The 24,025-nt window shown below is 43.8% G+C and overlaps 4 protein-coding genes and 1 long non-coding RNA gene across 8 annotated transcripts in view; 2 read left to right on the forward strand and 3 right to left on the reverse strand.

Annotated features, from left to right (window-relative positions):
• Positions 1-78: 78 nt before the first annotated feature.
• Positions 79-1,796, forward strand: LOC125969390 (uncharacterized). The gene is made up of 2 exons (XR_007481536.2): positions 79-221; positions 304-1,796. It is a non-coding gene; the product is annotated as an uncharacterized lncRNA (long non-coding RNA).
• On the reverse strand, positions 1,052-9,196 carry rhot1b (ras homolog family member T1). Of its 3 annotated transcripts, XM_049721327.2 has the most exons (20): positions 8,440-9,196; positions 7,969-8,027; positions 7,778-7,859; positions 7,345-7,388; positions 7,205-7,258; positions 6,856-6,908; positions 6,505-6,613; positions 5,910-6,011; positions 5,489-5,587; positions 5,307-5,415; positions 5,089-5,209; positions 4,926-5,010; positions 4,556-4,701; positions 4,240-4,340; positions 3,966-4,096; positions 3,744-3,827; positions 3,517-3,639; positions 3,240-3,442; positions 2,258-2,380; positions 1,052-1,853 (listed from the first exon to the last, which is right to left on the reverse strand). In XM_049721327.2, the coding sequence occupies exons 1-20, from the start codon at positions 8,474-8,476 to the stop codon at positions 1,736-1,738; spliced, it is 1,983 nt and encodes a 660-aa protein (XP_049577284.1). In that variant the 5' UTR covers positions 8,477-9,196; the 3' UTR covers positions 1,052-1,735. The 3 variants fall into 3 exon arrangements, with proteins under 3 accessions (XP_049577284.1, XP_049577286.1, XP_068506874.1); XM_049721329.2 differs by lacking the exon at positions 2,258-2,380 and having other exon boundaries at positions 8,440-9,146; XM_068650773.1 differs by lacking the exons at positions 1,052-1,853; positions 2,258-2,380 and adding an exon at positions 2,387-3,114.
• A 5-nt stretch (positions 9,197-9,201) lies between these two features.
• Positions 9,202-11,846, forward strand: tefm (transcription elongation factor, mitochondrial). Its single transcript, XM_049721342.2, has 5 exons — positions 9,202-9,365; positions 9,693-10,183; positions 10,310-10,459; positions 10,549-10,727; positions 10,803-11,846. Exons 1-5 carry the CDS (start codon positions 9,323-9,325, stop codon positions 11,068-11,070), a joined length of 1,131 nt encoding a protein of 376 aa, XP_049577299.1. The 5' UTR covers positions 9,202-9,322; the 3' UTR covers positions 11,071-11,846.
• A 465-nt stretch (positions 11,847-12,311) lies between these two features.
• Positions 12,312-24,025, reverse strand: part of LOC125968823 (uncharacterized) — a 67,618-nt gene continuing 55,904 nt past the window's right edge. The window contains exon 5 of the mRNA XM_049720260.2: positions 12,312-12,490. Coding sequence (XP_049576217.1) covers positions 12,312-12,490 — 179 coding nt within the window. The remainder of the gene's footprint in view (positions 12,491-24,025) is intronic.
• On the reverse strand, positions 17,698-23,885 carry suz12b (SUZ12 polycomb repressive complex 2 subunit b). 2 transcript variants are annotated; one of them, XM_049721326.2, is made up of 17 exons: positions 23,547-23,885; positions 23,182-23,326; positions 22,652-22,698; positions 22,510-22,574; positions 22,342-22,410; positions 22,208-22,257; positions 21,794-21,879; positions 21,492-21,723; positions 21,304-21,409; positions 21,127-21,232; positions 20,862-21,039; positions 20,358-20,443; positions 20,077-20,220; positions 19,785-19,942; positions 19,455-19,653; positions 19,241-19,320; positions 17,698-19,126 (listed from the first exon to the last, which is right to left on the reverse strand). In XM_049721326.2, exons 1-17 carry the CDS (start codon positions 23,559-23,561, stop codon positions 18,811-18,813), a joined length of 2,082 nt encoding a protein of 693 aa, XP_049577283.1. In that variant the 5' UTR covers positions 23,562-23,885; the 3' UTR covers positions 17,698-18,810. The 2 variants fall into 2 exon arrangements, with proteins under 2 accessions (XP_049577283.1, XP_049577282.1); XM_049721325.2 differs by having other exon boundaries at positions 20,358-20,446; positions 23,547-23,884.

Here is a 24,025-nt window from a genome sequence, read left to right on the forward strand (position 1 = left end):
AAATAAAAATAAAAATCAATCATAAAACAAAGTCCATTTTTGAGGAGAAATCAATTCCCAGTTAGGAGAGGAGGAGGCAAGTGTCCAAGTTTGGGAAGCAGCCAGGATGCTGCGCAACAGCAGCGAGGAGTCGAAGACTCTGAAATTTAAAATAAATAAATAAAAATGACATCATCGACTAACACCAGAACATTACATTGAGCTCCATACGCCAGGTTGAGGTCAGTAAACACTGAAGCTTGCTTTTTTTTTTTTTTTTTTTAAAGTGCGTCACAATACCTTTTCCCACGTCTCCCCGTTTAGAGCGTCTGCTATTTCCACCTCATGGAAGTCCCACAGGGGGTTGTGGTGAGAGCTGTCTGCTATGTCGGTGTTGAAGTCCTCCTCCGCCGCAGGCTGGTTCAGCTCCAGAGCTCCGCACACGGAGGGAGAAGAGCCAGGATGGAGATTAGGAAAAGCCCCCCCTCCCTTTCAGCAGCTGACTGTCACTCATACGCTTGGTTGAAGTCATGTATTTGTTCTTTTTATGTTGCTGTTGTGTTGTTATACTGATTGTATTGTGAACTTAATGGCAGAATCTGTCGTTTATATAAACGAAACTAAATTGCCCTTTCTCCCTCGAGTGAGCTACAATAAATAAATAAATGCTCGGGGAAGTTCAGACAAGCACCCATATATTAACTGGAGACGTCACAATAGTGAATGTGAGGGTGCCTGGAGGATGTGACAGAAGCTTAGCAGAATGTTGCAATAGTGACAGAATGGTGTAAAAGCAAGATTTTTTTGCTGCAAAAAACTATCTATGGTCAGTAATAAGCTTTAGTGGGAATAACCTGAAATATGGCAGGATTTAACAAATGAGTCTGTTCTAAATTGGTTTTAATTAGATTTTCTCTGCCATACTGCCATCTAGTGTTAAGAGGCAAAACACTTGTTAAATTGGACTTTAATTGACTACATTGTGGGGGTAAAACAGCTCACATCTCTTTTGCTCCCTAAGTCCGCTGGAATAGAAAGCATCGATAAAGTGTATAGAAAAATGTAGATGATGTCAAAACAGAAAATTTGGATTTATTTTTTCCAAAAGTTGGGGGTTGGTAAACGCTGTACATCCAATTGCACCGTGGGTAGTTGTACATTACAGACTGACATGGTTGTATCTTCTGCTGCAGGGAAGTTCTTTCAATATTTCTAAATGACCACCAGGGTAGCAATGTTTTTGCACTTTCAGCTACATAGCACATAATTATGGCAAGTTATGCATGGAATGTGGTCAGAAAATATGAAACATGCAAGTGTATTGCAGCATGACTGTCAATTGAACCGTTCAAATTCCTTATCCACTCGATTGGCCATAAAAGGCCAAAAATAAATACTATCAATGCTTAAGTGTCAAGCTCAGAGTTATTTACAGTATGTACACTATCACTATTTAAAATATTGCATCTCTTACACAGTTTGACAAGTTCAGGAAACTGGTAGGGGGGGCTTTTTTTATGTAACAGACCCTTATTCCCTTGTAATACACTTCCATTCGCAGCTTCTTGTTATATTCCTCCAAAATAAATATATTGTTTTTTTTTTTCTCCACACATGTACAATAACCAAAATGAAACACATTTCAAACAGAAACATTGCCCAATTGCATTTTCTTCTTCTCTTTCCTTTAAGTTGACTGTCTTAATACTTTTGTTCCTTTACGTATAGAAGAGTTTGTGGGAGGTAATGAGAAGCATCACCGCGCTTTGAGCAGAACTCTGTACATTGCGAAGCCCAACACGGCAAACATGGTGGCGCCAACGCTAGCTCGAAGCCAGAAGGTGGAGCTCTTCAGGTCCGCTTGGCTCATATGTCTGTGACAAAGACAGACAAGAGGCAAAAAAAAGATTTGCCAGTTAGGTGGGGAATAAGGGGATGCGCAAAACAGGATGACAAAAATGATGAGAAAGGATAAGAGTCCGCAGATGAGAATCTAAACAAAATGACAACAAAAAGAAGAGCGAAAATATAAATGATTTCAACGACACGCTGGACAAGGAATGTAAGCAAAAGCATTTAGCTACAAAGAGAAAATGGAAGAAAAAGACAAATGAAAAAATAAATAAATTGTGAAAGTTTCCAAGGCAGCTTTTTTTTTTGTACAACTTCCCGCCCATACTTTTTGATACATCTCTTGCAAAGTAACTTGTTTAGAAATATGGAAATGAAGGCAAAGAGTGATGCATGGATGAGTAAAAAGAAGAGCTTGGCTTAGAACCTGCGGAGAACCACAGCGTGGAGTTTGGCCCTGACCGTCTGCAGCAGCTCGGAGTTGAGCAGGTTCTGACACAAGCAGAAGGTGCAGCGATTACAAGTGCACATGCAGCGCAGTCGAGCGTGGCTGAGGAGAAACACGAGAAAGATGAAAGACCTGACATTACGTAGAAATCTGGGAATTAAAACGGTAATAATATGGAGACATCAAGTCCAAGAAAATGCAGTTAAACGAAAGTGCGATGCCTCCACACGGATCCAATGTGAGCATCTCCGTGTTTGAGTCTGTGTCTGTGTGTGTGTGTGGGGGGGGGCAGCGCCACAGGGCTGTCGAGTGTACTGATGCGAGAAGTGAGGGAAGTCAAGTGAGGGATGCAGCAAAGTGGTGCAACATCCACCACGACAAGCCCCGGCAGATTCCTGACGTGCACACAAGGGAAAGAAGTTGAATATTAAGTCAGACCTGCAGCAGGTGAAGGGGAGGAAAGACGGGGGAAAAAAAGAAAGGAAAGAGGAAGGAAGTGAAGCAAGGAATGGACAAAGGTTAAGAAAGGAACAGAAGAAGTGAAGGGAGGGATGAAAAAGGTAAGTAATGGGAAAAAGAAGAAAAATACAAAAGAAAGGAACAAAATGAAGGAAGCAGGTAAACGATTCCAAAATGAAAGGAAGGAAGAAAAAGAAATGAGGAAGAAAAGAAAAAGCAAGAAAGTAAGCCATGAAAGAAAAGGGCAAAAAGTGAACGGTCAGGAAGCAATGAAAGAAAGAAAGGATAGGGGAAGAGACAAGGGAAGAGAAGAAAAATATAACAAGGAAATAAAAAAAGTAAACAAAATGGAAGGGAAAAAAAGACTGGAAGAAAATCTGCAAAGGAGAGAAAATTGGAAAGAAATGAAAGTCAATTGCGGAAAGAAAGCGAGTAAATACAGCCCCCTAGTGGCACCACCTGTGACATACATGGAGCGAGTCAATGGCGAGAGCACACTTACGGGTACATGGCCATGGTGCTAAGTTTGGTGTAGATGTCTCTGTCGGGCGCTCCGGCAGTGTTGCAGGTGAACGACTGCGGGGGAGGCATTTTATGCTTCCGACAGAACTCAAGAGGACTGCAGCCGTACAACTGTTTGGTCTCGGGCAGGTCCGACTTGGCCGCGATCATCATGCACGGGATCTTGCAGTCCACAAAGTGTTGCTATGAAAGTAAGAGTGAACAAACCAGGAATTTATTTATTCATTTTTAAGTGCGGCCGGCATGTTGACACGTACCTTGAAGACTTTGGCGCAGTAGTCGAAGGAGTACGGGTTGCTGACGTCATAAACCAAGCAGATGATGTCACAGGCCAGGTCGGCGTCAGACAGATAGTCCAAGTCGGGGAACACTTCATGAAGCTGAGAATGAAAAGAGGGAAGGGGAAAAAAAAAATGTTGACTTTAGTTTTGCTTCTGCTAAACAGTCATTCAGATGGTCACGAGTCTTATAGCAAGACACTTACTAGAAGATATTTCTCCTGACCGTAAACAAAAGTCGTGCTGATGGCGTAGTAGGATTTATGTTCCTCTTTGACTATTTGCTGGTGCTGAAACAAGAATAATCACAAAAGTGTGCAATTGAGGGAATCAATTATCTTTACGCAAAGACGAGCCACGCTGACAAATAGCTGCCTTGTTTATTTTTCAGGACTGACGCATTTTATGGTTTACGGTAAACCGTTTACCATTAGGTTCCTCCCCAGAAAGGCTTGGAGAAAGCCACTCTTCCCGCTGCCAACATCTCCAAAGACGTTACAGCGGAAGACGCCGCGTTGTGTCTGCTTCTTCTGCAAGTCAATCTTTTTATCCCTGGTCACTGCATGGGGGCAGGGTAGGGGAAGCAATTATAACGCATCACAAGATGTATTAGGACCTGTCCCGTGCATGTCACATGCTCGCCAGTCGCAACCATTCCAAATTAAAAAAAAAAATAGACAAAAACGCATCGGTCCAGTTTACCTGTTATCCCGGTTGCTTGGGACTCCTGCTCAGCAATGATTGAATAACCAAGATAACCCAGATACTCCAGGCAACGCTGCACATCCAGATAAGTTGTTAACCTAGACCGCCAAAACAAAATAAAGAAAATATAGAAATACAAATAAATGAAAATAAACAAATGGCAAAAGACAAAATGGTGGACCATTTTTCTAAATAAATTTCAAAGAGCCACATTTTCACAAATGAAGATAATCACAACTCTAAATCATTGTCTTCTGCATGGGGATCAAGCCTCATGTGTGCTGCCCCATATTTTAGAAAAGAGGCCACTCACGTCCATTGTGAGAGATAACCCTGGTAGGTGATCCAGCCCTGCTCATTTGTGCACACCGTGTTGTTGACGTCAGGACCCCAGGGCATGTAGGGAAAAACATCAAACAGGTCCCGCAGCTCCTCCGGCGACAAGGCACAGTCACGATCCTGAGATAACACAGACAGAGCACAGCACGTGATACACTTTCAATGTCGGACTTTCCCCTCTAAGCTCACCGCTAATTCTCTTCTCAGCAAGGGAAATCATGCCTTAGCAGGGGGTCAGCTTCAGTAGGTGTGGGGAGGGGGGGGGGGGGCACTTAGGTTATAAACTCTAATGCAGGCTGAGCAGCTTTTCGGACTTGAAAGAAAGACGCAGTCGAGGATTATACCTTGTCATGTTTGTCGAAGACACTCTGCAAGAAGAGGTAGGCTGTGTGGTTGAGCTCTGTGGTGCAGTTAGGGGGAACTTTCAGCCTGTAACACCGCCGTCAAAATCATCTGTCACTTGAGAAGAAGAATTTGAGAATGACGGCCAGCACGGACAAAACATACGGAGGGAAGAGGTAGTCCTGATTCAGCTCCAGGTCGTCGTCATAGCCGAACGTCCTCAGCACCGTCCACGTGGTTTCGTGGCGCCCGCGCTGGATGAAAAGCGTGTGGAGGAACAGGAAGCCTAAAGCGGGAAAAGAAAGAAGCGACATGGCTCATATTAAGACTCGAGATATAGAAATGTCCTCAAATTGAGCGCCCGGGTTTTTAAGAGTGGCAACCTTTTAGAGTGAGCCCATTGTCGCACACTCCATCACTCAAATTTTTCCTCACGACATTTTTCACATCCTCCAAGGCCTGCGGCTCCAATGGCATGTTGAAACATGTTCTCTGTGCGGACATAAAATAACATTTGTTGAATCATTTTGGAAGCGGGCGATTTTCAATAGTATCAGCTAATTACCTGAAAGAAGTTGAGCTCACTATCGTTGAGAATACCGTCGTTGTCCAAGTCGGACACTTTGAAGATTCGCGTCAGTGCTTTTATACAGAGTGGCTTCATCTAGAAAGAAAAATACAAATTTATGATGCTTTTACATTCATATGTTTCTGCTCAAGGGCCACATTCTTTTTTTTTTGTTTTTTTTTCCCAAACAGACAGATGGGCCAGGTCAATTATTATTTCGCTAAATAAATGAATAAAATACTGATGAGAAATTAACAGAGAGCAGCTAAATAAAAAAAATAAGTCAAAATCAAAATTTCAGTGTCTCAAACTTATAAATGTGTGGCATGAAAGAACAACACACATTATGTTGAGATCTTAAGCATTGTTATGTACTACAATTCATCAGGTATTCATCATGTATGTATTTAACACTTACATCTTTTTTCTCTGGACAGTAAAGAGGCCCCGTGGGATGGAGGACCGCCTTTTGGGCATAGTAGAACAGCTCAGAGATGTTCTTCAGATTCTTTGCGGAGCACTAAAAACAAGAATGGGTGGAAGAAAAAAAAAAAAAAGCCTTGGGACATTTTCTTGCCCAACGTGCATGTCCACGTGTGTGTGTGTCAGGGGCGGTCAGACAGGGTATTAAAACACAGGATCCGTCTGAGCACCCTGACTGCTCTGATTATCCTGTCTGCGAAAAGACAGGTGATGACCCGTATGTGGGAAGGCATTAGTATGCCACTAGATTTAACAAATTAACTCAGAAGAATAGCATTAGTTTAGTCGTCTCCAAACCCCAAAAGATGATTAAACTACCTTATATTAAAGTTTAAAATCACAAACTAAGATGGCATGGCAGGTTATTAAATCGGGGCTAAAAATATTCTGGTACTGCAACTAACAGTGGCTGCTATTCAGCATTATGATAGAAAATCCCCAAAATATTTCATGATGCGTTTTTAATGACCCCATTGAGTCGATAAGATTAATGCGCTTGCGCTGTTTTATGAGTGAGAAAACTTTCCCACCTCGACACAGGTCTCAATCTCGCTGTACTGGTTCATAATTGGCAGGATGGTGTCCATGCTACTGTGCTCCACCAGGTCAGATTTGTTTCCCACCAGGATGAGAGGAACCCTGGCCACACAGTAACACACATACAAAATTAAAGGCCACGTTGTGGAAAGTTGACTTTCTATCATCGCATTACAGTACACAAATAGTTGCGTTTCTGGAATGCTTGCCCACCCCATCAAGTGGAAAAAAAATCTATCTACCAATCACATTTCACCAAATATTCTGACACCAATTCTCAGTTTTGATTGACAACGCTACAAAACAAAACAAGTGCTGCTCTAAAATGTAGACAAAACACAAACCTGCTATCCTTGTCCGTGTTGTCAAGAATGAGGGGGATCCAATAGCTGGTCACCTAAACCAAAGAACAAAAGAAACGCTGTGGTCAAACTATTCCCAGAAATACTCTGTTTACGCCGTTATATTAAGGGTTAGTACACCCGTTGCGATTCATATTGCTGTTTTATATCATTGTCTATTGAAACGGGGTAAACATGCAAACTCCACACCGGGCAAGGGTCGGCACTGTGACTTGAACCCAGAACCTCAGAACTGTGTGGCAGCAGTACTAGCTAGCCTTTAGAACCTAGCTATTAGCATCAGGATGGTCATTATTATTATTATTATTATTATTATTATTATTATTATTACCTTCTCTATCGATGTCTTATTGTTGACCGAGTACACAATGCAAATCACGTTTGCCTACAGGAAAAGAGACAGGAGGCCAGTAAGTACTTGTTGAAGTCAGTCCTTCACTTTACATGAAGGGGAAAAAAAAAAATAATGACCTTTGAGATCTCTTGGAACAACTGCTCATCTGTCTGCTCAGCATCTGCGCAGGCAAGACAAAGGGTATGATAAACCAAAATAAAAATATAACAAATGAAACTTTAAAAATAAGCTTGATTACTCAGTACAATACGACAGTTCATTCAACATTAATTAAATGTATAAATTCGTTTCAAAAGCAGACATTCACTAGACAGCATGGCGGCGAATGATGAGCATTAAAGAATAAGTTTACCGACATACGGCTCATCTTCAAACAATAAATTGTTTGGCTTTTTAATTCTGCTAGACTTTGTATTTTTTTTGTTTTTTACAAATGTGTGACAATAACAAATGTTGAAATGCTACTTAAAACACGGCATGTGTAGTTCATGAAGGTTTTTCTGACAGGTCGCACAATAGAAACACCTACTCTCTGGCTTTTAATTGTACCTGAATAGTCCACAATATGCGTGGGGACTCTTTCTGGAGTGACATCTGCAGGAATAGTTATCTCTTCAGCTCGGTAAGGAACCTGAGAGAAAACATTCACGTCACTTCCAATAGTCAGACTGAGCTCTTTTCATGAGATGACTTTTACTCTCTGTGAAATCTAACTAAAAAAAAAAAGGGGTCATCCTTACCACAGTTGGGAATTCCTCGCTGACCAGAGACATGATGAGTGACGTCTTTCCCACCTTGGCTATTAATCCAAAAACAGGAATTGAGTGGTCAATGCATCAACCTTAGACCATCTATTGACCAATGAATAAAATAGAGATGTTTCAACAGAGTTAAATCTAAACGCATTACGGTGTATGCGGAAACCACCAGGTTGCCTGTTGGGTGTCATGTTACAGTAGCGTCTTTAAGAATTGTATGTATGAAGGACATTTATTGATCAATCAAATGTGAGAACAAATAAGGAGATGCAAACTCCACACACACTACAACCAGGTGTGTAAACACGCGTTGAAGATGGCTTTGTGGTTGTTGCAATAATGAAAGGAAAGCGCATTCTGTGGAAAATAAATAGCATTCCTTCAGTTATATTAAAGTCATGCGGATAGTCATCACGCAGCATAGCAGTCATATAAATGAAAAGGTCCACTTACGTTCGCCAACCAGTAAGATTCTGACGTCCTTGCGCATCGTCCCTGGTGTGTTGTTCACCTACGCCACGGTCGCACAACTTGTCACACATTTATGCTCCCGTGGGCAAGGAGGACGCGCACAGCCTCCAGCTAGCAAGATAGCTAGCTAGCCGCTACGTTTGCATGTCACGGCGCTGATAGCAAGTGGATAAGCAAAAATATTTGTAAAATACGACGTTTAGGTTACCAAGTGAGTCGTAAGACATAAAGTGCAGAGCGAACCCTCGATGTAAGTGCAGGGAATTTAGCTAATCTACTCTGACAGAATTTAGCAGGAGGTAGCTAGTTTATTTGACCACGCCCCTCCAAATCAGCTGACCGAGATAGGGAAGTGACGATTGTAAAAAAATAAGAAAATAAATTAACTAAAAAAAATACATCTGAAAAAACAGAAACTAAAAGTTATTAAAACAACCTTACACTTTTATTTTATTAATATTACATTACAATTTAAATTTACGGCTCTCCCACAACCCTAATGAGAACAAACGGTTTGATGTTCAAAAAGTTATGACAACAGGAAAGTTAAAAATAAAAAGTAAAAAAAAAAAAAAAAACAGGCCGGGAGGTAACTTTACATAACTTTTCAACTTTGGCATAAATTCTGCTATTGTAAATACAGATCAAGTCCCTTTTTTTTTTTAAAACGCGGTTTGGAAAATAAAAATGACAAAAACGATATGAAAAAAAAAAAAAAAGATCTACGGAACGTATAGCCATGTGCTTGTTTATACCGGACATTTTTAACGCATCGGACAGCAACTACAAGACCGAGCAACAGAATACTTAACGCAATGACCCAATTAATATAACAATTAGTTTTTGAAAGACTTCAGTAGTAAACATGTGGGTCGTCAGGCGAGTGTTGTCGTCTGTTGCCCATAGCCGTAAGTAGCATTCAGGTGCCTACTTCATTGCAGCGCCTGGATAGTTTGCTAGCACAAATTGGGATTTACACGTAAAATCGCTTGTTTGTGTGTGGGGGCGGGCACATCTTAAAGGTATACCCCCCCCCCCCCCCCCCCATTCATTATATTCTAATCCACATGAATAGGCAACTAAGCAGATAAAATAGCGTAAGAATTACAAAGTGCACCTAATAGTTTTTTAACTTTAGGAGTAAAAGTTATTTGCTTATAAAATACAGATACCTGAAAAGTTGAATCAAATGTGTACTTACCACCCGTAATAAACAACTTGTGTTCTCTGTGTAGGTCAGTATATTGGTCACCCAGGGTTGTTCCGCTACCCGCGACCAGGTTCCCCCTCCGATATGGAGCTGCGCTACCTTCAGTGCACGTGCTGCTGGAGGAGCAGAATCCCAGTGGCGGGATTCGAGAACCTCAACAGCACCATCTCACCACCCTGCGAAGAGGATGATGACGGCGAGGGGCCCGCCGCTCCTCTCGATGCCTGCTACTCCTCGGAGCAACGCGACGCCATCCTTACGTTGCTCAACAACGCCTCGCTCACCGAGCTGGCGGGCGTCAAGCTCCTCCGAGGGCGTAAGTCGGCCAACATCGTGGAGTACCGGAGCAAACACGGCCCCTTTAAGACACTGGAGAGCGTGGTTAACGTGCCGCTGCTGAAGCACAAGAGCGCCCTTGTGGTGTTTGAGTCCATCCTCAACCCGGGGAAGAGGAAGAGGGTGCGCATCCAGCTCGCAAAGTTTATCAGGCCTGAGGTGGACAGGTCCTGGCTGGAGGTAAACATCCTTGTGACTTTACACCAGCAAGGATGGTTCTTTTTGCCACAGACCACAATGTCATTGGCAAGATACTGTTGAATTGTTTGATGAATCTTGTTTTCATGATGTCATTGCGAAATCCAGGATGCCAATTCCATCGTTTCACTCGTGTGCGCCACTAATCGAATAGCGTGGGCACACGTGGGCCGAGGGATGAGCGTCATGGACTGGCAGCACCTCGATTGTCCAAACTTCCTAAAGGGCACCTACATGGCGTCGTCATACTTAAACGACGTGAGTCTCGTTCTTGATTTCTTCATTGTTCTTTAATCGATGACCTACCCCGTGGTGCGAAAATGGCGTGCGACTTTGTGAGCATCCAGGTGTCAGCGGTGGTGTCCCTCCTCCCTTCGGCGGACTTTTACATCATCGAGAAGCCCTCCATTTCAGTGCAGAACACGGCGCTGTTCCCAGTCATGGCGCACTTGAGGGCGGTGGAGGCCATGTTGTTTGCGCTCCTGGAGCCCAGAAACTTCCCACAGGACACCAACATTCCTCCCAGGTTCGACGCTTTTTCTATGAGCTTGACTTTCTGATGACGCCGACCCACATCTTAAGCAGCCTCTTCTCATGACAGAGTTCTAAACATGATGCGGACCGCCGTGGGACGCCACTTCGGACTCATGGTGGGCGAGTCACGGACTAGCGGGGCGCAGGTGGTGCGGCGGCTGATGACGGAGTCCGTGACGCAGAAGATGCCACGGATCAACTTCCCGCCAGAGCTGCTGGTCAAATACAGGAACTGGTTCCAGATGAGCAGCAGAAGAGGCGGAGGAGAAGAGCTCTGCGACGCTCTGCTGCAAGCGCTGGCTTTTTACGAGCTGCTCAGCAAATCCTCTGCTTAGCCATCTGGCAACGCACACAAACACGCTTTAGCTGGTAGCCGGCAAACTGAGGCACTTTTTTTTTTCCTTCTTCCACGCCCCTGCTGCAAAGCATTTTAACCGGGGAGTCGAACCTTCTTCACATCATGGGTCTTTTCAGTTTTCATCATCAGGAAGTTGAATTTGGGGTGTTATTTATTGTTAGGAATGCAGAACTCTTTGACAAGGCAAACTTAAATGGCAAACTGGTTGCCACCCTTGTAATTATTTCTTATATTACTTGGTTCTCCAGAGTGTGAAATTGTGCAACAAAAGAGCATAATTATTTGATCGGACTTGATGAAAATGTTTCTCGATTTGCTGGATTTGTGTGATTTTAAATGATTATTTCAAGTCTAAGATGATTGCGATCTTGAAATATGAAAGCCGTATACAATGTTCAGATGACTAAAAACCGGGAGTATCGAACGTTTCTACATACATTGGGGGTGCTATAAAAAGAATCAATATTGGATTGGATACCTTCTCATCGCACACTCGGCGATAGTTGCTGCACGGATTTGCAGCGGCTGAAATGCTGCGTTGGTCATTTGGCGGTGAGCAACAGGAGCGTGGAAATCTGATTGAAAAAAAACATAGGGCCGGCCGCAACTCACGGATGACCATCAATGCTTGCAATCCAACTCAAAACGAGCATTCTGCTCAAGCAATGCGGCCTAAGGGAAAATCTACAAAGGGCTTGAAAAATAAACCACGTAAATACTTTATGTGCATAATAAAGCAGAAATTCAAGAACACCAAGCCTCACACAAATTCAACCTTGTTTTGCCAGGATAAATGTGAAGACAATTTGAAGGAAGATCTGGATTCGCAGAATCAAAATTCAACTTCACCCTTCACCATTTATGAATGAGCTCATTCAGAACAAACAAGGATTGAGTGATCATTTTATTGATTATTGGGGGGGTGAGAACATCGAGTTTGATTAGCAAAAAGCATTATCAATCGAAAGCAAAATGCGCATACAGTGGCAAACCTAAGCCGAAAATGAATGATTAAATGCGCCGCCAGCGAGTGGCAAAGGTAAGCTTAATCAACGACTAAATACGCCCGCCTAGTGGCAAAACTCAACTAAATGCACCTACAGTGGTAAATGTAAGCTTAATCAATGACTAAATGCGCCTATAGTGGCTAATCAATGGCAGAATGCATGCAGTGGCTGGCGCTCACTTTTTCTGCCTCCACCTTCGGCTTGCTGTCTTCTAGGCGGCCAGCTGAAGCAGCAGATGCACCAGGGTGACCGTCACCAGCAGAGCAGGTGAGTAGGACAGGACGCTGCCGCCGCCGCCCTGGCCGTTCTCGTCTCTGGGCTTGGTGCGCACAACAACTGTGTCAGTGGTATTGCCGCGGCCGCCGCCGCCGCCGCCGCCGCCGCCGCCGCCTTTCGGATATGAATGGGAGAATGGCAATTGGAAAAGGTCAGCTGGCAACGTTTGAACTTGCCGCACACTTTTGCACGCAGCACCGCGAGTGCGCTTTGTAAAGGAAAAAGCGCCGCTGAATGGGCTAGCTTCTTGGTTAGCTTCCACTGCCAATGAAACGCAAAATGTTTTCGGGTCAAAGCTTTTCGGGTCTCGTACCACCGAGTGGATTGTGCAACATCAAACTCACCCGGAATGCTGACAGCGAAGGACACAGTCTTACTGTCGTAGGTGGCCTTGTAGGTTCCCGCATCGGGTGCTGCCAGGGTCTTGAGTATCAGACCTGCATTCTTGGTTCCTTTTTTCTCGCAGCCCTCGGGGAGCGTGCCGCCCACTTTCTCCCAGGTGACATCAGCACCAGTAACTGATTCTGAGATTCTCAATTTGAGGTTTTTGCCCTGCTTGCCCTCGCACGTCACGGTAGTTCCCGCGCCAAAGCAGTCGGCCACTGCCAGCACAAGAAAAGCAGATGTACATTCTGGTAACACGGGATGGATTGTGAGTGTACATTTAGCAAAATTGTTTGGTAATCATTTGGCTAAGGTGCTGTCATGTGCACCTTCTAGTTTTTCTCACTCAAGCCTGCAAATGTGTGTGCGTGCGTGATTGTGCCTATATCAAGAAATGGTGCACAAAAAGCTTTTGTGTGGCGAGCGGCTTTCCTGCAACATCAAACCTTGGACGGAAAAATGTTCTCCGTCGCCGCTTTGGCCGCCCGTGAACTTTGCCTCGTCCGTGTCGTCCAGGTCCATGATCGTCAGGGTAGCCTTGTCGACTCCACCTGGGTACTTGTTGTTGGCCGTAATCTTCTCCATCGCCTTCTTCCAGGCGATTGAGCTGACAGTTCCGTCGCTGAGCGCCAATTTGATTCTGCCACCTGGCTTGCCCTGGCACAGCCCGGGTGTGGCGGCGCTATTGCCACCGATGCAGTCCACCACTGCCAGCACAAGAAAAGCATAATCACTCACTCTGGTCTGTGCGTGCGCAAAGTACATTGGAGCAAAGACTGTGGCGCTAAGTGGACCCTTTGAAAAGGACGCCGAGATGTTTTGCTATTTTGGTCAAATTTTGGACATTTTTCTCCAACTTTTGTCCTGAGCGTAAGAGAGTTTCCCTGTGTGGAGTGTGTGCGTGTTGTCCCTGTGCGCGCGCACATTCTAAAAACATGTGTGTGCCCTGTGCGAAGGAAATGGTGCACAAGAAGCTTTTTTGTGTGGCCAGCGGCTTTCCTGCAACATCTAACCTTGGACCTGGAACTTTTCCTCTGGTGATGTGCCGGCCGTGTACTCTCCCTCGTCGCCTTCTGCCAGGTTCAGGATCGTCAGTTTTTTCACGTCATCACTAATCTCACGCTTATCAGTTTCGGCCGTAATATCAACAGTTCCTTTCATCCATTTGGTATTAGTAGCTCCGGTTGAGATTGTCAAGCTGACTTTTTCGCCCTTCTTGCGCTTGCACGTCACAGTTGAGCCAGCGGTGCCCTGGCAATCTTCACTTGTCTGCACCGCTGTCAGCACTAGAAAAGCAGAAGAGGGCAAGGTGTATCATCACTCACTCTGGTCTGGTCTGGTCTGTGTGCAAAGTACACATTTGAGGAAAGACTGTTAAGACGCATTTTGCCGTTTTCATTTCTGAATATTCATTTAGCCATTGTCAATTGTTCTTTACTTTTTTGTTTGCGAGAGAAAAAGATGAAACTGCACTGGCCCCAAACTGTAATCCGCTATTAAGACCAAATTCAATTCGCCCTTCTTGTTTGCTTCCATGAGTGGTTTGAAATGTTTTGTTTTAAACAGGCTTTCTTTTGAAACAAAGGTTAACATTGTGATTCCCCCCCCCCCCCCCCCCCACGCAACGCCATGTCCTGTTTGTGGATGCTAAATATTCCCATTTGAATTTGAAACAAAAATCTGAATTTATTCTTTATAGTGTATACCGTTTGTAATGAAAGTTTCTATGAGTGGTTTTAAATGTTTTGTTTGAAATAAGCTCTCTTTGAAACAAAGGTGATGTTTTTTATTATATTAAAAAACGTCATGTTCGGTTTGAAAATGCAACATGTGATTAGTCCGTTTAAAAAAAAATCATGTGATGAGTCCGTTTAAAAAAAAAATCCGAATTGATTCTTTATAATGTACATGGTTTGCAATGAAAGTGGTTTTAAATGTTTTGTTATAAATAGGCTCTCGTCGGAAACCAAGAAAACATTTTTATATTCAGAAAATTCCATGTTTTGTTTTTTTAAATGCAAAATCTGATCCCCTTTGTTGAAAAAAAAAAAATCGGAATTTTTTTCTTAACAGTGTATACAGTTGGCAATGAAAGTGGTTTTAAAAGGTTTTGTTTTTTTTAAATAGGCTTTCTTTGAAACCAAGGTAACACTTTAAACGATGTCATGATCGGTTTGAAAATGGAAACTTATTCCCTTTATTGTTTAAAAAATGTAGACGGCCGGTTTGCAATGAAAGTGGTTTAAAATCTTTTGTTTTAAATTGACTTTCTTTGAAGCCGAGGCAACACTTGGTGATTAGCTATAGTCCCATGTTCCGTTTGAAAATGCAAAATGTGATTCCCTTTGTTTAAAAAAATAATTTAAAAAATCTGAATTTATTCTTAACAGTGGATACCTCTTTGCAATGAAAGTTTCCATGAGTGGTTTTGAATGTTTTTTTTTTAATAGGCTTTCTTTGAAAGCTAGGTAACGTATTTTGATTAAAAAACCCACCACGTTCAGTTTCAAAATGCAAAATGTGATTCCTTTAACTGTTGGGGAAAACAAGTCTGAATTCATTCTTTTTAGAGTATACCGTTTGCAGAAAAGTTTTTTTTTTTTAAATAGGCTTTCTTTGAAATCAAGGTAACGTGTAATCTCTATTCAAAAAGCGCCACATTCTGTTTAAGAATGCAACATTGATTTCAATTTGTTAACAAAAATCAAAATTTATTCTTTATCGTGTATAAGTGACGTGGCAGAGAAAAAGCAAGGCACACACACACACACACAACAAAAGCGTCGTCTCTCTCCTAAGTCCAGTTTTATTCATGCGCCTAAAAGCTTGCGCAAAATGGTTAGCAACATAGGAATTGAATTCAACGCCCTTACCTTGCCCAAATTGCTGGCTGTACACGAGCACCAAGCACAGGAGCTTGGAGAAGTTCATCTTCTTTCGAGGATGACTAGGAAGCGAGGGAGCGTTCGGACCTGCTGGAGCTGGAGCTGGTGCTGGAGCCGCGTGAAGAGGTGCGAGCAGGCCAGTAAAATGAACCAAACGAGCCGTAAGAACTCAGCGAGCGAGCTTCCTATAAAGCGCTCAATCGGCGTCATCTTCAATGGCGCTTGGAAAGTTTGCACATTTGTTGCTCGTTCATTGGCTGCATTTGGGAACTTTCTGACGAGTGCGTGCGTGCGTGCGTGCGTGCGTCATACACGTACGCTAAAGCGGCCGCGTAACCTTATATAACCCCCTTTGTCATACGCCATATAGCGGCTGGCTCGTCTTTTTTTGCGTCCATACGAAATGTAATAACGATCCCCAAAAATTACGCGCGCCACTTCAAAAAAGTCGCAAACACGAGTAACTCAGCCCGAAAAACACGATGTAACGAATATCACAATGAAAACGCACATTGAACGAGTGAAATTGTCATATTGCTATCGTTTGCGGCAAAAAAAAAAAAAAAAGTACGTACGGGTATTTGGTCAAATTGTTTTTGTTTGATATCAAACAAGATCCTAATAAATATATTTTGTGTGAGGGTTTTTTTTCCCTATCATGCCAGTTGCGTACCATTGATGGCGCATTGCTTGTTTTTATTTCGTCTATCCTCACGAGATAACCTTGAGCCCTAAATATCCAAATTCAAGACATTGATATTTTGTTCTGGTGCATAAAATGAGCTGTGCATGAACATCACCTTGTTCGAAGAAAAAAAAAAAACACAATGCAGGAACTCAACGAATTACACACCTGCAAATCAGTCTGACTTTTGCTGTTTTATTTTTTACAAATCAGGTTTGTTCAGACCTCCACATTGGAGGCTCGGCCGAACCCCTGCGACTAACTCACCGAACCACTGCCCTAAATCATTTGGACACGATTGTGTAAGCGCAATGCACAGGCCATCATTTAGAAGCAAATCCTGCAACAACAAAAAAAAAAGATTTTATTGGAACAATCTCGGGGTGGGGATTCAATAGGATTTTGTTCTTCCCACTGCTTTTCAGGCATTATCGTTTCATTTTGTGTGTAAAAAAAAAAAAAAAAAAGAGCGCGTATTTTTTTTGTACCGCTACAAAATGCTATCGCAGGTGACCTAAAAAAAAAAAAAAAAACGGACTTATTGAACTGTAACTCTTTGAAGCACCTGCGTGACCCTGCCTTACTACCCCACGCAAGTGTGTACTTAGTGTACGTTTGACAGAATAAAGTGTCAAAGCGCAGGTGAACTGAAAAAGATGGGGGCTTCGTGACGTCATCGGCGCAAATTGCAAATTGTACACGCCACTCCTTTATTTCGCCACTCCTGGTGCATAACGACGATACCTTTTCCCTCGTCACGCAGCAAAGGCTTTCTTTGCATGCTTTGTTGCCTTTCAAGTAATTGTATAAATGAATCTTTTTTTTTTTTTTTGCTCGAACGTCTGTATCAAACATACAGTACGTGACAATAATGACTTGGATCATAATTAAATACAACATACAAGTATGCATTATACAATGCCAAATAAAAGACCATCGGTACAATGCAAAATAGAATTAAAAATAAATCTTGCTAGGATTTTTCCACACAGCAATTACATACAATTTAAGTTTCATAAATTGAAGGGTCTTCAAAAAAGAAACTCATTGTGGAAATATAAGAGATTTGGTTTCACTTTCTAAACTTTATGGTGAAAAAAATATACATACAGGATAAGAGTGAACCAAAATGTCATCATTAATATCCTTCAGACTGCCAAATATGGAAAGATTCACCCATTGATGGATAGAAGCAGACAGCAAGACAAAGTTAAGCAAATGAAAATGCCTTGAAGTGTTTTGAAAATGATGCTTTAGGGAACTCTTGCCAGCTCCAGATTTTGTCCACTTACGGCAGGTAAGAAAGAGGTGGCCATTGCAAGCACATCATCAGTAACCAAAGGCCCACCTAAACAATGCAGGCCAAATGAGGTTGAATGTGACTTTATTCAAGTGTAATTTTTCTTTTTTTTTTACATGACTCACAATTGGGTGTTTTGGAGATTAAAAAAAAAAAAAGGCTCCCTGTTTTTAATCAAGAAATGATACTTCTAAAAACGTTGGGCTGTTGGTGGACCATCGTTGACAGTTTGTCCAGTCACCCAGTAAAAAAAATGTAATCAAAATATAGATTATAACCACTTAGTTAGTTGCACGGCACTGAAACGCCAATCTAACTGATTGTTCAAATTCTATTGCTCAGGAAGAAAACTAAAATCAACTCAAATCTGCTTTCTTAGGGGTGGGAAGGCAAGCACAGTCTCTTATGGCACAAACTATTTGACATTTCTTGGACTCACAGTATCAACAGTGATACTAAAATGCAATTTCTCCCAAGTCTCCACTGATAAGAAAAACAGGAGGCTGCATGCCACGTTTTGGCGCAGCGCTGACTTACGCAAAATGAATATCTCTACATAATAAAAACATCAAGTGCTAAAAAGAATCAGCTAAGGGTTTAAGACACGGCTACCGTCATACCACGGACGTGTACAATTCATGTTACCGAGTACAATTTCAACTGTAGTTTTGATGATCCTCATCGATGAGCAGGAAACATTAAAATGGTGGAGAACCAGGATCCAGTCCTCCTCAGTGGGCCATTGTGACTTTATTAAAAAAATATGATTTTACATATATATATGAATATATATATATTCATATATATATACATACATGAATATATATACATATATGAATATATATGCATATATGAACACACACACACGGAACGGAGCATTTGTGGGTTATAACATTGTTTAGGCCTTGTTCAAATACTCCTAAATCGGGGCTTCCCCACCCCTAGAATGCATTCATATTCACCCAGAACCTCTTTGATGCGGGCAAGTCACTTGTGCATCATTCATATTTGGTTGTGTTCAAGTTTGACAAACTGCTTGTTTGCAGTCAGTCAGTCAGTCACTCGGCTGACCACCTCTTAGCACCAAAAGGCTGGAAATATTTATTGGAACAAGGGGGGGAACCCTTGGGGGGGAACCCTTCCCCTGTGACTACTACAAGTTCCAGGCATGGGGCCCGCATCAGTCTGTGAGAGCGCTTTTTGTCCTCTTGCCCTGCTTCCCCGCACCGGGGGACGGCGCGTTGCCGTTGCAGGTCCCCGCCGCTGCGAGGAGCGCACGTTCCTGCCGCTCTTCGGCATCCTCGGGGAGATCCTCCTGGATCTGCTTCAGGCGCGTCATGGCCCGGTCGATGGTGGCCGTGCCTACCAGGTTGAAGTCGTGCATGCTCACCAGGTGCAGGAGGAAGTTGCGGCAGAGGTTGCGGCGAACAATGTGCGCGCCGCAGTCCTCCACGAACAGCATGATAGCCTGGTTCATTTGGTTGTCGGCTATGAACCTGCCGCGCAGATCACAACATAACTTTATCGCCGCAAAATCACGAGCCCCGAGTTATGGCCTCCTGCGCAAAGTACATTCCGTTGATGATGATGATGATTTAGTGTCCACGTACCCGTTCTGCATGACATGAAGGTTCCATAGCTTCATAACCTCCTTCTCCCCTTCGTTGACATCGGTGAACTCATCCAGTTGCTGGACAAATAGCACATCGTACACAATCGGTGCTGATCGCGGCGCCGACGGTTTTTGCTTCGACCAAACACTTTTATCCGCCGTCCGTCTTCCATTACAGCAGAAAATGCCTGCTACTGGCAGTTCTTGCTCACCGTTGCCGTTTTCTCTCGGAGCCACTCGGGGTCCCGCTCATCCTCGCTGTCCACTTCCATCTCCTGGGGTCGCAGCGGCATGCAGCTGTCACTGTGGAAGTAGAGACGGTTGTGTCCGCTCACATAGGTCCGTTGCGGCTCCAACTCGCCGTCCTCCAACTCCAGAAACTCGGACAGGCTTGGCTTGGTCCTCTTGGGCCTGCAAAAGAAGAATCAAAGAATCAGGCCTTCTGACGTGACCCCCGTGACCTCATTGTTTAGCTGCTTCCACCATTTAAGCAGCCATTCAAGTCAACGCAGCTTCCACAATGCGGTCGGTCAACAGAGTACCTGCAAACCAAAATGTGAGTGACAGCGGTCCTCTTGACGGGGCCGTTGCGGCTGAAAGCAAAGCCCGGTTGACTGTGGATGTCCTGAGGATTGCCAACGTATGAGCCATCGTAACACTCGTTGATGGACACGTCTATCCTCGCTCCTTTGGGGTGAGGCTGCCAAGTCAAAGAAGTTGGGGGGCAGAAACATGATCAAAGACAGTGCCACCCCACCACCACAGACTGCAATATTACTCTCAAAGGAAATTTCAAGTTTCCATTCACAAGCTGACCTGATGGTTCTTTCTTACCACATAGTTGAAGATGAAGCGCGAGTGGGAGAGTTTGAGGTGTTTGAGGAGGCTGTAGAGCTTGCTGCAGTTCAGCGTGCACCAAGGACAGTGAAGGTCGTCCCTCGCCTCTGTCTGTTGCCGCGTATTGTTGTTGTACAGGAACTGTGACGGAAAAGGTCACAGTGACAAAGTGAGAGTCAGTCACATCATTGGTGACGCTTTACGATTGTTACGCTCGCAAACAACCCCCCCCCAAAACCAAAGCGCGTAACCAACTTTAAAATAACCAAAGCGCCTACCTGATAAAATATCCGTAACTTTTGACGCGGCTCGCACGGGACGGGTTCGTTCCTCGCATGGATGTCTGTGCTGACTGCCTCTTTCACTGCTGGAAAAACAACACAGAGGAATTTGTTCAAGCAGTGCTTAAACGGCACGCTTTAGCAGACTGTGAACACGGCGAACTTTCTCGATCTCTATTTGACCGAATGTAGTCCGCAAAAGTGCTCATTAGTCACGATCACTGAACTAACATTGTTGTGGTCAAAGGGTGACTGTGCAACTTGTCATGACTGTGCAGGGTGTGAGGGTTCGACAATTATGCCGTTGAGAGCGGCGTCGGGAGGATATTTCGCTCTGACGCATACGATTCAATGAGCAGAACGGTGACTTTGAACAAAGTTGTGATCTTTGGGCTTGTTGCCAAGAAGACGTTTTTTTCTGCAGAGTATGGATGGATGGATGGATGGATGGATGGATGGATGGATGGATGGATGGAGTAGCAGCTCCAATAAGGATCTTACCGAAAGGTGTTGCTCTGTGGTGACTAGTCCTGGTCTCCACGGGGCCATGGGTGTCAGAGTTTCGAGTAGCCAGAGGTTTTGCGACAGGGGCCGTGGACTTCCCACTGGCCTCGCCGCTCCAGCGCAGAGTGAATTGCAACGTGGGTCCCTGAGAAAATGTTTCAAACGGTGGCAGCCTCTGAAATAGGCCACGCGCGCCACTTTGGTCAGTGGTCCGATATGACAAAGCGGATTCGAAGACGCGCGTGGAGCACCAGCCTCACACCTTGCCGTCGAGAATCGTCTCCCACGTGGCTCGCTTCTTGCTCACGGGGCTGTCCTGCATTCCCTGCATGGACACCTCATACTCTCCATCCAGCAACTGCAACCGTCTGCACAGGTCATAGACAGGTTTGGTTTCAACTCGACACTCAAAGGTTTCATTAAGGATCAATAAATGTACCTGTTCTTATCAAAGACTGTCATTTGAGCAACATATGTCTCGGTTGTGTCCCCTTCGTCCTTCGGAGAGGAATTCCTCTTCTTTCTACTTTGAGCATCTCTCACATCTACACAGACACACTTGGGCCGTCATTACATTTGTTTCACAGAAGGCTCTTCTGTGGACCTTGCGAGGTTCATTTCTTTTACCAATGTTCTCGTTAGCTTCACCGTTGGGCAGGCCATTGGCGTCCCTCCGGCCCGTGCGCGACACCCTGAAGAGGAGCGAGTACGATTTGACCATGTGGATGTTGCTAGGCTCAAACTCGTTGCTGGACACCACTAAGGAGGGACAGGAAGCCAGCTTGCTGTGCTGGCTGTCAGGATTCAAAGGCACCTGCTTTTTACCTGTAGGCACTTGCTTAACCGGGCAGCTGACATCCTGCGAGGAGCCGAAGAACGAGAGAATGAACAAGATGGTGCGATTTGTGAGGCTGAATGCGACGCCTTACCTTGCGTTTTTTATGGCAGACTTTGACAAGTAGCACCTCCAAGGAGACAGAATTTTGCTCATTCTCCGAGTTCTGAGATGGCTTTTCTAGACGAAGGAAAGAGACAATGACATTCTCGGGAATAGAAGGAAAGTCAGAGTGGATCACCACCTCACGCAAGATTATATTTAATACTTTGTAGGGAACTTTAGCAACATGCACGCAGACTCAATTCCCTTGACACACACACACACGCTCTTTAGTATTCTCACAATTAGAGATGTCAGTCAGAGGAAGAAAGAAAAAAAATCACTAATAATGTTTTACTGCATTACGTTTCTGCCTTGTGTCATTTCCAGACAGAGGACACCAAGGTGTGTCGATATTCATATTCCGGCAAGCCTATCAAGATTTTGCAGCCCTAGCTCCACTTACCATCCTTATGGAAGAACCCAGTGAAGGTTAACTGCAGATGTGATGACAAGCTAAAAATCACAAACGTCAAAATTAGGGTACATGTGACTATTTGGCTATTAGTAGCATTAAATGATCGTAACATCCAACGATACCTGGGAGATTCCTGCTCTCCCTTCATCTTCTCCACAGTTTGTAACACGGTATCGACTTTGAATGCTTTCCTGGAAACAAAAATAAAAAGAGAGAGATTCGGAATTTTCCTTTCACTCATAAGATCACAATTGGGAACGGCATGATGCACAAGCTCGGCTTTTGTGTACCTTTTGGCATTTGAGCGACCATTTCTATGGGACATGAAGGTGAGAGTCCTGTGCAAAAATATCGGCTACAAGGCAGGGTGTAATTGTTTGTTTAGAAATTCTATTATTTAAAAGCATTAATGGATACAAATCTGTAACTTACTGCAATCAAGTTCCTGGTGCGAAGGAATCTGTATATCTGTGTCGGCTCTAGGAAAGAAAGAAATCTCTTTAGCCAACCATGTGCTGTATACATCATAAAAAATTCTAAACAAAAAGAAATGTCATGAGTGTAAAGCAAATGAGTCACTTTGGTTTTAATTACATTTAGGACTGACGCGAACAAGTGAGGTACCCCCCCCCTCTCAGTTTCGTTTTTTACTATACTATTGCAAACGAGTAATGGTCCTTGGTTGGTGACAACCAACTCCAAAATATTTCAAAAAATAAAATATCACACAATGTACTCAGTATGTTTTATTACAAAATTTACCACTCTGCAGTAAAATAAATGACAGTTTGATGCTACTTCTCAGTTATTGGCTGGGGGGGGGAATAATCTGCTTGGCCTAGGGGAACATCCATAACCCGATCAGAATCAAACACTGAACAAACTACTAAATATACACTGTTGTTTGCAAATTCAAATAAAATGAAACTAAAAAAACAACGCATCAAGGGTTGAAGTCTCACTTTCGAAGGCCTGCAAGAAAAGCTCATGGTCGGCCTGAATCTGCTCCATCTTCGGCTTCTTCACGGAGTTCAACATCGCCGACGAGGCGGGGTACACGGCGCCGTTCGCTTTGTAACCCGCCCCGCTCATAATGTGGCCGGAATTCTATGAGCAGACATAATATTGCCATAAAAACACACAATCACAAGACAAACAATAGCTGTGCCGCAAAAGTTGCCGTCACCACTAGCACGGTGGCTAGCGAAACCACACTTGCTAACACGCTTGTTTAGCTTGGGTCGGTGCTCTTTTCGTCCGGCGTGAAACTTATGCTGACTAAATAGTTCGCTTTTGTGTGTATTTGTCCTGAATAAAGGCAGCCTACCCTGGCGGATGGCATCAATTTGTTAGCCTCGCTGCCCCCAGCACAAGCCTGGAAGAATCAACAGCGGAAGCCCATGAAGATGAACAGGACGCGACGAGTAGCTGGTCGCTGGCTAGTTAGCTCGTAAGGCTAGCATAGTTTACCGGTAAATATACCGGTAGCGGTCCCGGGTTGCCGCTTACAGACACAAATATTGCTCTTATGTCGGATGTAGATTGAATAATTTTCATGTCATTAATAACCACGCATTGGTAATTTATTGCCGTGCGGCGTCCTTTCAATTTATAATGAACAACAGAGGATTGCTCATTCGTCAGCCAATGAAAGCCGGACTGTGTGAATCGTCGGCTGCAATTGGCTACTGGAATCAGGAAGTGACGCGCACCCGCTCTCGGTTTCTGCGATTTTGCGGGAAACGAGGCGAGTTTCAAGTACACAGAATTTAAAATTTAAACTCACCCGACTGCCAAACTCGTAAA

Source organism: Syngnathus scovelli, chromosome 5, assembly GCF_024217435.2.
Source record: "Syngnathus scovelli strain Florida chromosome 5, RoL_Ssco_1.2, whole genome shotgun sequence".
Lineage (NCBI taxonomy): Eukaryota > Metazoa > Chordata > Actinopteri > Syngnathiformes > Syngnathidae > Syngnathus > Syngnathus scovelli.